The following is a 14,739-nucleotide window of genomic DNA, read 5'->3' on the forward strand; positions in this document are numbered from 1 at the left end:
AACAGCTCTTGGGGTACAGAATTCAATTTTTTGGAATTTGGTTCTTCAATGCAATGCAGCAACAGCCCTTCACCTTCTTGCTTCAGTACTTGCATGAAAGCCCCAAACTGCAATTGAGTCTTTGCCAAGGATGGATCTCCACAAATCTTGACCCACTGTTTGCCTTTTTTCAAAGATAGCTCCAGCTTCCCAAAATCAGCTTTCACCTCTCCCAAGCTGGCTAACCAATCTAATCCCAAAACTATATCAACTCCTTTCAGCCCAAACAAGTAAAAATCTTGCTCTACTTCCACGTTCTGTACCACTATCCGTAATTTCTTACATAGTCCCTGACATTTTACCTTGTGACCATCCCCCACTTCTATAGTGTAAGTGGGTGTTTGTTCCACCACTATTTGTAACTGAGATACAATTTCCTGTGATATGAAATTGTGTGAAGCCCCACAGTCTATTAAAATGATCACAGGTCTCCCATATAACTCCCCTGTAATTTTCCAAGATTTGGATGAAGTTAAGCCTGCCATGGAACATAAAGATAATTGAATAGCACTATATTGTTTTACCACCAATTCCTCCCTGTCTTCTCCCTCACTACTATCTTCCTCCTCCATTATAATCATCCTAAATTGCTATCTTCCTCCTCCATTATAATCATCCTAAATTGCTTGTTCTTGCATCTGTGCTCCCTAGAATAGGGCTCATCACACCTGAAACATAGCCCTTTTCTCTTTTTTCCCTCATTTCTTCCCCGGTTAAATGCTTGAAGTCTCCCCCTCTATTTCTAGATCTTTCACTCATATTAACAGATCCCGAATTACTTTCTACACTACCACTAGCAGCTATTTCAGATTTCTTATCAGCAACACTTCTTGAATCTATAGCCACTACCTTGCTACCAGAATTATTTCTTGTAAAACTAGTGGGTCTAGAGTAGTAGCTATCCCCTTTCTTCTTTAAAATCATATTCTTTTGTTCTATCATTAATGATTTATGAATAACAGCAGTGAGATTTTGAAGTTCGAATAACCGTACCTCAACTTTAATTTCTTCTTTCAATCCATTTAGAAAAATCCCTTTAGCAAAATCTTGGTCAATAACCTTCAAAGCCCCTATATATTTTTCAAATTCCTCAACATACTCATCAACACCCCTCTCTTGTTTCAAGGCAAGTAACAACTCATAAGGATTCTGAATCATTAATGGTTGGAAGCGTCTTACCACAACAATTTTGAAGCTTTCCCATGTTGGAGACAAATTGCACCTTTCCCACCATTGATACCAACTAAGGGCTCGTCCTTCCAATGCAACCATGGTGGCTTGCATCTTTTCTTCGTCAGTGACATCTCTTAGGGCAAAGTATTGCTCCAGCCTTTGGACCCACCCAAATGCGTCATCTCCTGAAAAAACAGGGATTTCCAGCTTCCTCCATCGATCACAATTGTTTTGCCGTTGACGATTATTGTTTTCTTCTCCGTTCTCGCTTCTGTCTCCAACTGAAACATTTTCACCAGAAACGCCCAATTTGGTAGCTATCGCGGCTAACAAATCCTCAGTTTTCTTCATCCGTGACTCATTCATTGCGAATCGCATACGCATTTCTTCTAGTTCATGGCGCAATTCTTCCCATTCTTGATTCCAACTATCGTTGTCTCTCACCATCCTTCTTGTAGAAACCATACGCGCAACAGATCGGAGTGGAAGCAATTTCTCAAGGCACCACGATCGGTGCTCTGATACCAGTGTTAAAACTGGTAAAACAGAGACGAAAAAATGAGAAACAGAAGAATCAAATACTCAGAATCAAAGTGATTCTGATCTTAGGGTTATTCAATGGTAAGAACCGTTACAAGATTAGAGAGCAATCGTTACAGGCTTAGAGAAAGAAACCACTGATTCCCAATGAATCAGTCCTCCAATTTACTCTTTTCTTCCCAAAAAACCCCTAACTGCCTCCAACTGATTACTATTTATAGTAATAGGTTTTGGTTCCCAAATTTCTAACAGAATAACAGCTAACCTATTAACAAACTAACTAACTAACTAACTAACCTGTACATTCTTTTTATTCCTTCTCACATATACATTTCCAAACCTCGACTTATTCTTACTCCTATCAGCCTGTACACCAAATATTCTTGTCTCTTTAACTAAAGGGATTTGAAGAATCAGTCAAGGTACTGAATATTCCTTATTGATTCAAGGGGAGGATTTGATAAGAAGAAGGCATATGGAGCCTCCTGCAAGTATTCTTCATGGCCCTACCACGGCTTGCTATTTAAAGAGGGGGGAAGAGAATAATAATACTTGTTTCAGTTAAACTTGAGGCCAAACTTGTTGAGTAGAGTGGCTTGAGCTACTACTTCTCACTCCTCACGGGAAAGCTTATCAACCAATTATCTGCTTTTCTCCTTGGGATGTAATTTATCTATATATATTTATGACACAAGTATGCACTTACAATGTAATATATAGTAGTCAAGACCAAGCCTGATGCTCCTGCCGTGATGAACATGAAGCTTAACGTGTACAGTGCTTTTGATAACGGAATTCCTGAAAAAATTTACAGTCGTTAGTTGGAGAATCAAAGTATCTCAATCCTGAGAAATTTAAATTAGATGGTACCTAAAATCTCCAGAATATATCCTATTGCCAAGAGAGAGAAGGAAAATACAGAACAAAGGAGTACCCTCTGCTTGTGGGCCTGAATGGAAAAGACAGTAATTGATTTCATGAATGTACATATATAGTTACACAACACACATCTCTCAGACAAATTTTACGACTTCTATCTTTGTAAGAAAAGCAACTAGGATTGAATTCTTATGCATCAGACCTGAAAAAGTACAAGTATATGCCCAAATTGCAATCCCACAAAACAAGTAATGGCAGCCATCAGTGAACTGGAAGATTTAATAAAATAATCAGCAACCAATGCATTAATTAAATTTTAATACAGTCAAAATTGTCAAACTTGAAGGGTCAGCTCCAATAACTCAATATAAAGTATAAACTATGGGATGGTTGGCCCAAGTTGAATCTTGGCAAAATCGGCCCAGTCTGAATGTGGACTGGCCCTATGAACATTCTACATGACTGATGACCCAACCAAGCTCAATATGAGAGCTGTACTTCTAAGAACCACTAAAACTTCATTGGTGTTATTTGACTGAAGATTAATGGAATAAAAGATTATGACTAGGTTGTCTATAGAAGGATACCAATCTAACCTTAAGCATAAAAATCCATACATGAGAAAGGGGTGAAAATAAAAGATGATCATAACTCATAAGGCAAGCAAAGTACAATGCACAATTGAAAGGAAAAAAAAACCTTGATTATGGCTATTTAAAATATAAAATATAACCACAGCTTTTCAATACCACAGTAACTAACAAAGAAAAGAAGGGGAAGAAAAAGGAGAGCAGGGAATGCTATTTGACCTCAAAATACCCTCTGGGTCAAATGGTGCAAGGCACCACCCAGGTGAATCTGGAGGCAAAGGTCCATAATCAGGAGAATTGACACTGCACTCCTGGAAATGAAAAGGACTTTAAGAATAAAATCATTTAAGGGATAAAATAAACAAATTTTGAGGTGGTGGTAAATTCAATACAGGAGTTACACTAGAGGGTAGATAACCTTTGTTCTTCTGTAGACAGGACGCTGGTACATATGATCTTCACCAAGAATTAATCTATCAATAAATCCCACAGCATTACACGGAGGATCAAGGCTGCCCCTCATTTCACAATTAACCTGGAGAACAAATATTATATGCCGAATTTATTCCCCATGAAAAAGAAAATACAAAACAAAAACGGCGACAATCAAAGCCTTTCTTTCCACTAGGTGGGGAGGTTCACAAAAACAGCAACATAAAATGTTGCCAAAATTAAAGTAAAATTCATGATTTGTCACTGCATGCATACATCCATATTCTCTTTACATTATTATTTTCCAAGTCTGGCAAGAACCTTTCACAGTCCTTACATAGCACGAGCACTGATGCTAGTCTAAGCAGATTCATCAGTTCATGAAATGAGAAGTCATGTATTAGACAAAGATATGATTTGTGATTTCTTGAAATGCAAAGCTGAATTCTGAAAACCATACAATATTACAGAACTGCGAGAAACCAAACTGCATGTTAACTTCGCCTATTGTAGTGAATGAATCATGAGTAAAGTAATGTGCACATGAACGCATTAAATAAAATTTCAGTCAAATAATTCATGATATTCCTTTCAGCATTCAATGGCACAAAGTGACAAAACCATGCGACTCACGTTTTGAATAGTTGATACACGACCAGACCAAAGCAAATTAGAATGTTTGAACTTCCAATTTGGAACATAGAGACCGTAGAGCAAGCAAAGGTATACTGAGCAAAGTAAGATAGAAAACATCCTGGATAAAGATACAAGCAATTAGCACAAAGAATACCATAAGGCAAGCAAAATTGGTGCCTGCAGAAGTTTAATTTTGACACTTGACATAGTATATCTTGGATCTATTAAAGTAAGATGAATCATTTTACTCTAAGATACAATTTAGATATTATAAGATCTTTTTCATATATTAAAACAGTTTGTTTGCTTGCAAACCAAATATCTTGAAAAGCTTAAAAAGATAAATTCAGGCATTTGTTTATTGCAAAGGTTACGCAGTTTCCTTGACAATATGACGAGAAATTTCTCTTGAATCCCAATTAGTCACACCAACCTTAAATAACTAAGTTCAGCAAAGTTATATAGATAGCATCATAGCACTGGCATGTAAATTTGATGGTCAATTTGAAATCAATATTTTAATTGCCTTGACATGCTCAGCTCCATGATGCTAGACGAAAAGCATAACCACCAGAAAATAAACTAACCACTGGATGGAGTATTTCCTGACAAAAGCTGCTGGTGAATCAACCAACATATTATTGTTCACAAGCCAAATCTCTGATATTGAGGCCAAGAAATATCCAATAGATATCCTCTGCACGCGGTGAAAGGAATTATAAGTTATATTAAAAACACATTTATAAACAAAAGCAAGAGGCAATTGATTAGTTTCTTAACTGTGACCTTTTCTTCAGTTGCAATTTCGATGTCTTACATCAAAAGAACAACCAATTTCAATGACTATATAGTGACTAAATAACTCTTCTACTAACTGTAAATCTGCGACCAGTGTTAAGTTAAAACTTCAGAGAGAAAACTTTGTATTTACTTCCTCAAAATAATACAACAGGCACTGATATTAACAGTCAAGGAGTGGCATTATAAAGATAATCAGTAATGTTTCTTATTTACCACTACATCGTTCAAACAAATAAGTGACTGCAGAAAGCGTCAATGAATTTGAAACTGTTAATAATCAGTGGCACAAAGTAAATCAAAGAGATGATAACATGTACAACAATATTATCAAATCTCCTGGATTAGAAATGAACAACAACAATAAAAGCCTTTTCCCGCTAGGGGGTCAACTACATATAATGAACGATGTTATACCATCCATAATTGGAAGGAAAAAAAAAGCCTAATAAGTCAGATAGCAAAGATAACTACTTTACTGGTTGCCATCACCTGAAGTACACCAAACCAGCGTAACCTGCTTAAATCAACTCCATAAGTTAAATCACCGCGCCCATGGAAATACCCACCTATGAATAAGTTTCAGAAAGAAACGTTAAAAGCAATGGCTATTAACTGCATCACTTAACACACACATACAGATACACAGTAATACTACGTGATCAGCTCACTAGATTTGACTCTTCTGAATTGACTCATTTACTTTAGAAGACAAAGTAAGATATCTCAACTGTTGATATACCTTCCTTTCCCCTCCCCTTAAGTGAAAGTTCATTTCATAGGAGTCAAATCCCTATCCACTAACAGAATGAGTGACTCATGCTTACTGCAAGTAGATAGATACGAAACCAGGATGTAATTACTATGACCAAAAAGAAGCACAAGATAACACGTAATTTTGCCTGACAACTTTCAGCTGGATGCTAAGGTAATGAAATGGAAGCAACACAGGGGAACATACCTTGTAGCATGAGCCCCAAAAGAAAAAGCTTAATCGTCCTCAGTATTATTTTCTTTGTGGCATTTGGTTTGCTAGAGACTTTCTGAAAGGCTATCCAAGAATTAGAATATAGTTCAAAATTTCAGTTGTATTTATTTATGTAAGTTACCAACACTATGCAATATGTCCTAAGTCTGCCGTACTGCCCAAACGTCCTAAACAATCACAACATATGAAAAAACCTTAAAAAAAAAAAAGCATGATCGGGTTTCGGAAGAAGTCGTACCTTGAACACCAGACCAACTGAAACACCAACCCCAAAGAGAAAAAACGGCATTACAAAATCAGCTAGTGTCACCCCAAACCACGGAGAATGATTCAAGGATGGGAAAGCCCGTCCCACATCATCAACTAATATCATCAACTGCAACAAAATATGAGAGACTTTAATGCACAGAGGAGATACCAGTTTCCAGATACTGTTTGTGTATGTTTGGGTAGTAATTCAGGTGTGTCAAAGCGAATAAAAAAAGTTTTTTTTAGAGAAAATAGTCAAAGGCGTTTGACACATATTGTACAAGAGTCAATGTCCAATGCGTGTCAGACATGCCTAAATCTGCCAGTATGAGTGCTTCGTAGTATATAGGATCTTATCATAAGATTGAAACAAATCCAAAGTATGACATTTGTGGTTTTGTTGCCCCTATAAGTGCACTTTCAACTCAGTGAAGTAATTTGTCATAGAAAATGAGTTTTTTTTTTTAAAGATATAGTTCTTGTTGTAGCTCATCTTTTCTAATCAGATCTCCTAGCAAGAATCTTTCCTTGAAACCTCTCCATTTCTCAACTACATACTTCACATACACAATGTTTTGTGGAATCAAAGGAGATATTGAGTTGAACAACCATGAATGAATGAGATTGTTAGTTTGTTACACGCCTCCCAAGCATTGGATCTTGAATCAAACTTCCAGTCCAGGCAACAAAACTTAATTTTTTAGATAACGGTTCTTTCCATTGCACAATCCTAAGATTACCATAAGAGAATGCATAACTATAATTGCAGCAAGATTTTCACAATGATGTATGTAGTAGGGGCCCATCAAAATAGAAGAAAGAGTATATATACTATTCAAGCAACCTCCATCTCTATGATTATTTTGCGGCATGCTTAGGTCAGTGTCATAGCTAAGCGGAGATTAGTCTCATAGACAGTCCACATGATCCAATCTTGTGGGATACTCTATGGAGCCACTGGAATGCCATAGACCTAATTACGATGGTTTCTTACCAAAAATGGAGACGATAAAAGAGGCCCCGCAGAGATCTTAGGAGCTTTGATAGTATCTAATGAGCATCAATCATTGAATATGAAAGTGTAATTGAATCTCATACATGCCAAATAAGTGTTTATCAGTAACTGTAAACTGCTACTTAGTACAAACTAACTAGCTTATGAGATTAATAAACGTGAAACAGTTGAATTAAACTCAGAAATAGTAGAAAAGAGAGGACGAACCGCAACAGTTAGGCCGCGAAATACATCGAGAGAAACAAGGCGTTGATTAGGAAGAGAGAGTGAAGATGGCAGCGACGATTTATCTGCGTTATTATTATTATTATTATTATTATCGGATGGTAAAGGGAAGATGGTGTCTTGTTGATTTTCATGGAGAATGAGAATTGAGGGATCAAAATCATGGATAATAAGAGGTCTTCTTTCTTCTTCTTCTTCAACTGCAACATCATGTATCTGATTCTCGGTTGACATTTCCTTACACAGTTGGTTTCTTCGCCCGTCCCCGATAAGGCTACTTTGGTATTTTTCTCCACTTGGTCGCTGCCGCTTTATTTTGGGTTTTTATTTTTGTATTTTTTTTTATTTTCACCAAATAACGCCATTTTAAATTTTTATTCTGTCAGATGCCCATCCAATCCCAAAAAACAAGGCATCTTGTCATAAGCTTCCGTCACTGTATTTTTCACTGAAATGCAAGCTAACTTTTTATAAGAATATTTAATGTGAAATCTCGTTTTATTGTCAATTAGACTGTGTTAACTCCGTAATTGATCATGATTTTTAGAAAGTCTAACGTGTAACTTCTAGTCCACCATATTTTTGTGTTTTTCAAACACAGATGTCAAAACAAATGATTTTTAGTCTCATAAAAACCAAATGTTCATCTCTTAATTGTAAAAGCTTCCTGGTACTGCTTCTCAGCGGTTTGAGATGTTGATATTGGATAAAATACATATCTTTATGAGATGTCAAGGAAATTCAACAATAAAATTGGTAAATATTGTGCGTGTTTAATTATTTTCAAAAAAAATATATAATATAATGTGCTTTTATCACCCCACATTTTCAACAGCTGAAGCAAAACAAAAGATGTTTGATCCCTTTAAACCACAGTTAAGACATAAGTATTGCATGATTCTGCTAGGATCCCAAAGTACATCTACGTAAATCTGAATGTGAAAAGAAGGAAAAAGAGACAACAAGAAGAAAAAATTGGCTTACTAGTTTACACACAGTCTTTTGACCAAATTAATCTATAATCTATAACACAAGCTTTATTAATTCGAACAAAACTTTCAACCGCTACGTCATCCATTAATATTCTTTCTGCCAGTTTAATATAGCGCAAGATGCCCTGCAGCATCCAAAAGTTTACCCAATCTTTCTGAAACTGCAGACAAAGTTGCCTCACTCTTGCAGAATGCAAACCTGATGTATCGCTTCTGGTAGTTACAATTTGCATTTGAAGCTTCATTTGAAGAGAAGTCTGTATGAAAAAATCCTTGTCCTGGAACAGCCACCACCCCGGCTTCTAGTATTAACTTTTTAACAAATTCTACCTGCAATGCAAACAAAAACATTTATTGCTATAAAGTAGCAGCAGAATAATGGATAAATCTTTACTCAAATGCGGTGTGACATTTAAAATAGTTCATAATATACAAGATCGAGAAGAGAATGCACATACATCAGAAAGGGAACAGTTCTCAGGAAGCTCGGCGAATAAGAAGAAGGAACCCTGAGGTATAAACTGTATCTTAAAACCCACTCTCACAAGCAACTTGATGATATAATCTCTTTTTGATTGATAATCCTGCATAGATAGAAACATGAGGGAAAAATAAAAGTAAGAAACATAGCATTGTTATGATTGCAATGTCTTATCAAATGTACTTTTCAATATCTTACTCTTCTCAGTGATTCAAAGTATTCAGGGGGGCTTCTCAAAGCAGTCAAAGCAGCTTCCTGAAAAGGAGCTGGAGCAGAATCTGTAACTATCACATGAATGTTTCTGATAGCAGACGCGATAAAGGCTGGTGCAATCGCCCATCCGACCCTCCAACCTGATAGTAACAGACCAACAGTGTGTTAATGCTATTCTTGTTAGCAAGCATGACAGAACCCAAAACTTGAAGAGTAGTTTGGTTTCATGCAGTTTGTTACCTGTGACACAAAATGTTTTAGACAAAGAAGATGTTAGAATTGTCCTCTCTTGCATTCCTGGAAATGAGGCAAGGGATATATGTTCTTGGTTGTCGTAAGTTATATGCTCATATACCTGTACAAATAGTTAAGAAGAAGGCAAAAAAACATTACATTATTCAAATACCATACAACTATTTTACTCTCGCAGAATTAAAATTTCCAGTAATTTTTTTTCTGCACAAGCAAATTCATGTGGAGAAGAAGTATGGTAATCCAAATGAAAAGCAAATAAGAACCAGAAATTTCTATTTGTCTACGAAAACCAATTAATAAGAAAAGAAAAAGAATTACTGTCATGAGATAATTAAAATTTAAAATGTATATGTAGATAATTGATTTATGCAAAACTGTGGCACCCTAAATATGATAATTGAAGTAGCAGAAGAAGATTCATATGGAATATTAATATCTTGTTTTAAATCTTACAATTGAAGTTCTATGAGTGGAAAGTAACGGAGTGTCATACTTCATCTGTTATAGCCAGGCAATTTCGGCTGCAGCATGCTCCAGCAATAGCCTCAAGTTCATCTTTTGTGAAAACTTTGCCAGTTGGGTTGTGAGGACTGTTTAAACTCTGTGTTAGTATTTTGTAATCCATAACGTCAGACTAGGCATCTCTTTCAAGGAGTTTGATGCATGACAATAAAATTTATACTAAGTGATTGTTGTTATATAACATAGTCACTTCATGCATTCAACCCAAAACAATTGAATAAAGTAGAAACATAAATGACACACCAAACTTCCCCAAAGATTGCAAATTCCCCTAATGAAAGTTGAGCATATGAGTAAGCTTACATTTGGGAATACTTGACAGCAGAATACATAAAATGGATAAACTTAAACTCTTGTAGCATTCATAATTTAAATTGATTAAGAGCTTAAACCATAAGTTGATAGCACTAGTATTTATAATTAACATGTTATCTTCTTTTTTTTAAAATGATCCATTCAAGAAAACTAATCTGAAGAATTCAATCATGAGGATGAAGTCTATATAAAGTCAAGTGACTCGTGTAATTTGCGTAATTTCTAACCTATTCAGTACTATGGCTTTAGTTCTCTCAGTAAGTGATTTTAGCAATTTGCTTGGATCCAAGGTCCAGTGAGGCGGGTCAAGCAGCACATGTATCTGTACAATTAAGTTCACAAAAACAATGTATATTAGATAAACGAAAAAATGAGTAAATTTTATACCAATAGCTTCAACACTTAAATAGACGGTGAAAATGAACCATTGGTTTGTAATTGTATACAGAATATGTGCAGACAAGTTTTGGCTTATTACTACATATATATAGATCTACTCCAGAGATGAATTTAGTGATGCAAAGACATTTAATGATTATTGTTCACAAATCATGACATATTATATAGTTAAACAAGGCTTGGGATGTATAAGTGGCAAAGCAAGCTTACAGGGACACCACCGGCCATGGTAACACATCCTTGATATGTTTCATAGGAAGGGTCAAAGAGTATGACTTCGTCACCGGGGTCAATTGCTGTTTGAAACAAAACATATTGTGATATTAGACAAAAAAAGACACATTAATATATAAGCATCGACACATGTCAGACACCAAAGGCATTAAAACAGTACATAGTAATTAAGTGATTATGATGAAGCTGGTGAAGGAAGAAGAAAGAATAAGAGAGCATACATACTTGCAAAGATTGCAGCTGCAAATGCCTCAGTTTGACCACAACAAATAGCTACATCCGTAAGAGGGTCAATTTCTAAACCATGCATTTCCTTGACAATATTGGCCAAATGTTCACATATACCTTGCACGTGCCTCAAGGCACAAAAAGTAAGTAGATAGATTATATCAATTAGTGGAAAACAAAATAGCCTTAATGAAGCTTGTGCCACTACACTATTACTACTAGAACTAGGTACTACTAGACTAGTTTCAGTTGTGTGTGTATAAATTGAGGGAATAAAAACCTGTATTGATTGAGATCGGAATTGATGGCTGAAACGGCGGCGTTTTTAATGTGGAGAGGAGCAGGGAAGTCGGGGAAGCCTTCGGCGAGGTTGATAGCGTTGCATCTCTGAGCAAGGTGAGAGAGTTCTTGAATGGGAGATGATGTTAGCTTCTTTGCCGCATAAGACAATTTTCCTTCCATTTTCTTTCTTTCTCTCTTCCTTCCTTTTACGCCTTATCACTTATCCCTGCACTCTGCCTCTCTGCACTGTCTCATGTCAATTTCACAAACCCAACGAGGACAATAATAGGAAACATGGTGTTTGTGGTTCACAAAGACTCTTTCAAAATTATCCTTTTACTTTTCAAGCAAACGTAAAAAGAAATTTGTTATACCGGAACAATAGTTGTCGTCAAAGCTTAGAGACTAAAGGGTGTGTTTTAATGTGTGATGGAGACGCTTGTAAATTTGATTCCTGCAAACAATACCACTGTTTCAATCTCAAGTCAGACAACACCACATTTATCAAGTATTGTTTCTTTTAGATGTGTATGAATTTGAATGCACAATTTTATCACTCATAAAAATGTGTCTCAATAAATTGACAGGTGTAGATATTTATAAAGTAATCTAAATCTCGCCAACTTTCATATGTGGCCTCGTGGATTTATCCTTACAAACGACGCCAATACCACCGATTCAAAGCGGACAATACCTAAAAATAAAATTTTAAAAAAATACTTCATAAAAAAATACTCTTAAATTAGCATTTCATAAAACAAGTTGTTAAAAAAAATGAAACAAAAACAATAATTTAGAGAATACAAATATCAAACAAGTCTAAATTTTTATCAATCATAAATATTATATAAAATTAAACTACAATAAAATGTTTTGAATAGAAAATAAAATAGTTAATATATAATAGTATAGATACATAAAAATATAGTTGTATATATATAGAACACATCACTCATACATGCTTTGAAAATAGAAAAAAATAAATAAACAGCGTTCTTGAGGAGAAAACTCTTTAGACAAGGTTGCGACTGTGACCATTAGTGGTGGTGGTGTTAAAACCATTTTCTAAGGGTAGACCCACGAGAAACTCTAAAAAATTCCTTACATTCCCATATTCGATTGTTGCATATCATTGGAACCTGTAAGATAACTTAGGATATTTTGCTTATAAAATCATCCTACACTTTCATTTTTCACTTTATAATTCTCCGTTATTTATCTTACACTAAAATCTCTCATTTTTTCTATTCACCGTCCTCCACCACCACGATCAAACCACTTCAATGCATTTGTTGGTGTCGTGGTAGTGGTCATTGTTGTTTAGTGACATTTTTTGTATCTAGATAATATTAACGAATAGTTATTCCAATTTGTTTTATTTTATTATATGTTGTAAGTTTAGTGTTTAATTAAAATATGTATGAATATGTTTTTAATTGGACTGGTTAATCGAGCCGTTCGGTAACTCGTAAGTATTAATAAGTTTACTATTTATTTTTATTTTATTACTATTTTAAATTAATGTTTAATTAACAATATCATTGTTTTAGGTTATTTTGTCGTCAAAGTCTGTGACAAATAGCATTGCGAAGGTTATACAAGCCAAATACAGAAAATTCTTGCTAACTTACGGGGATCTTATGCAGGACGATAAGAACCATTTTTCAAATCCTTTAAACTAATTAAGTCGAAATAATTATCATTACATCGATTTATATACACATAGACACATACTTGTGATATATATTATATAATCTAATAATCATTTTGAATGTTACAACAAAAATACAGGAGACATGTGTATGAAAAATTCGATACAACGATCAGATAAAAATATAAATTTTCATGTAGAGTTGTTGTATGTCTTTTTGATATTTTGAGACGAATTAGATTTAAAAAAAGAAGAAAAAATTGTGCTTATCAAACATAATAATATAAAGTTCATTACTTATCTATTGGATTCATGAAGACTTTGAGAAGAAATACGAAAGGAATGTTAGCAACACAATCTCTAATATATAATATAATAATCTGATAATCATTTTGAACGTCACAACAAAAATGCAACAGTCATGTGTATGAGAATTTCGATACAACGATCAGATAGAAATATAAACTTTCATATAGAGTTGTGGTATGTCTTTCTGATATTTTGAGACGAATTAGGTTTAAAAGAAAAAAAATTGTGTTTATCAAACATAATAATAAAATATTCATTACTTCTCTATTGGATTTAAAAAGACTTAGAGAAGAAATATGAGAAGAAATTGTGTTTATCTCTAATATATATTTCAACACATTTTTTTGGTTAAAATTTATCTCATTTAAATTTGTTGGAAATATTGAATTGCAGCCAATAAACTAATGTGTTAAAAAACGTGAGTTAGATGCTTATAAATAGTTAAGTCTCACCTTAATTAAAAATATAATAAATATTATATATATAATAAATAAATTCAATATATTTAATACCTTAAGTTTTTTTTAATATATTATATCAAATTTTATTGTAATCCTAGAACATAAAGTTTTTTTAAATCAATTACTTCATAAAATTGTGGTGATTCACAAATTACGGTAAATTATCCTAATCTTATAATTTATTTATTTTTAATTTAAGTAATTAAATAAATCATTTTATAATTAAAATTAAAATCATAAAAAAATTATTTCAAAATAAATTTAAAATTTAATTTAATTAAATATAATCAAATTTATTTATAAATAACATTTCTTCAACTATATATAATTTAATTTAAAAGTATTAAAATATACGGCGAAAGCACTCGTATAATAGGTTTGATTCATTAATGTCCATGCTGGTCCATACTATCCGTCACCTATATTTTGAGGCAAACCTATATTTTTGATCGTATATTCATATCAAGCTCATTAATCTCCATACTCAGACTCCATGCAAATAACTTAGTCAATATTATGATGTGATACGCGAGAAAATAACATGATGATATTTAAATGCATCTACCTACTACTATTTGTCGCATTTATTGTACCATCCCTACCTCACGCACATTCGGTGTTACGCAAAGGAGTATTTTCTGATGTTAACATTAACTCATATATTATTATTTTTGGTAGAAACGCTAATTAATATACGTAACATTATTAAAATAAAAAGCATATATTATAAACAGAGCCAAAGCAGATAGCTTCCATGCCCATGTGTTATTCCTCTGTCTGCATATGTACCTAACTTAATTAATTATCAATCTTCCATTTTTCATTTACTCTTT

General features: G+C 34.0%; 2 protein-coding genes across 2 annotated transcripts in view; both read right to left on the bottom strand.

Annotated features, from left to right (window-relative positions):
• Nucleotides 1-7,927, bottom strand: part of LOC101510362 (uncharacterized) — a 12,332-nt gene extending 4,405 nt beyond the window's left edge. The window contains exons 1-11 of the mRNA XM_004495868.4: nt 7,547-7,927; nt 6,314-6,451; nt 6,049-6,130; nt 5,580-5,656; nt 4,877-4,986; nt 4,287-4,407; nt 3,640-3,756; nt 3,441-3,532; nt 2,834-2,900; nt 2,623-2,701; nt 2,459-2,550 (exon numbers count right to left, since the gene is read on the bottom strand). Of these exons, the coding sequence (XP_004495925.1) occupies nt 2,459-2,550; nt 2,623-2,701; nt 2,834-2,900; nt 3,441-3,532; nt 3,640-3,756; nt 4,287-4,407; nt 4,877-4,986; nt 5,580-5,656; nt 6,049-6,130; nt 6,314-6,451; nt 7,547-7,798 (1,227 nt within the window). The 5' untranslated portion in view covers nt 7,799-7,927. The remainder of the gene's footprint in view (nt 1-2,458; nt 2,551-2,622; nt 2,702-2,833; nt 2,901-3,440; nt 3,533-3,639; nt 3,757-4,286; nt 4,408-4,876; nt 4,987-5,579; nt 5,657-6,048; nt 6,131-6,313; nt 6,452-7,546) is intronic.
• Nucleotides 7,928-8,400: 473 nt separating this feature from the next.
• Nucleotides 8,401-12,027, bottom strand: LOC101510908 (uncharacterized). Its single transcript, XM_004495869.4, has 9 exons — nt 11,484-12,027; nt 11,201-11,331; nt 10,952-11,037; nt 10,570-10,664; nt 9,999-10,095; nt 9,491-9,605; nt 9,236-9,390; nt 9,015-9,140; nt 8,401-8,886 (listed from the first exon to the last, which is right to left on the bottom strand). The coding sequence occupies exons 1-9, from the start codon at nt 11,663-11,665 to the stop codon at nt 8,662-8,664; spliced, it is 1,212 nt and encodes a 403-aa protein (XP_004495926.1). The 5' UTR covers nt 11,666-12,027; the 3' UTR covers nt 8,401-8,661.
• Between the last annotated feature and the right edge of the window lie 2,712 nt (nt 12,028-14,739).

This window comes from Cicer arietinum, chromosome 4 (assembly GCF_000331145.2).
Source record: "Cicer arietinum cultivar CDC Frontier isolate Library 1 chromosome 4, Cicar.CDCFrontier_v2.0, whole genome shotgun sequence".
Classification (NCBI taxonomy): domain Eukaryota; kingdom Viridiplantae; phylum Streptophyta; class Magnoliopsida; order Fabales; family Fabaceae; genus Cicer; species Cicer arietinum.

Excerpts from the sequence above, each read along its gene's own strand:
- LOC101510908 (XM_004495869.4), bottom strand. The coding sequence starts at position 11,665 with ATGGAAGGAAAATTGTCTTATGCGGCAAAGAAGCTAACATCATCTCCC. Across the intron at positions 10,096-10,569 it reads AAAGCCATAGTACTGAATAG|TCCTCACAACCCAACTGGCA; the intron begins GTTAGAAATTAC and ends GAGTTTAAACAG. Across the intron at positions 9,141-9,235 it reads ACTTTGAATCACTGAGAAGA|GATTATCAATCAAAAAGAGA; the intron begins GTAAGATATTGA and ends CTATCTATGCAG.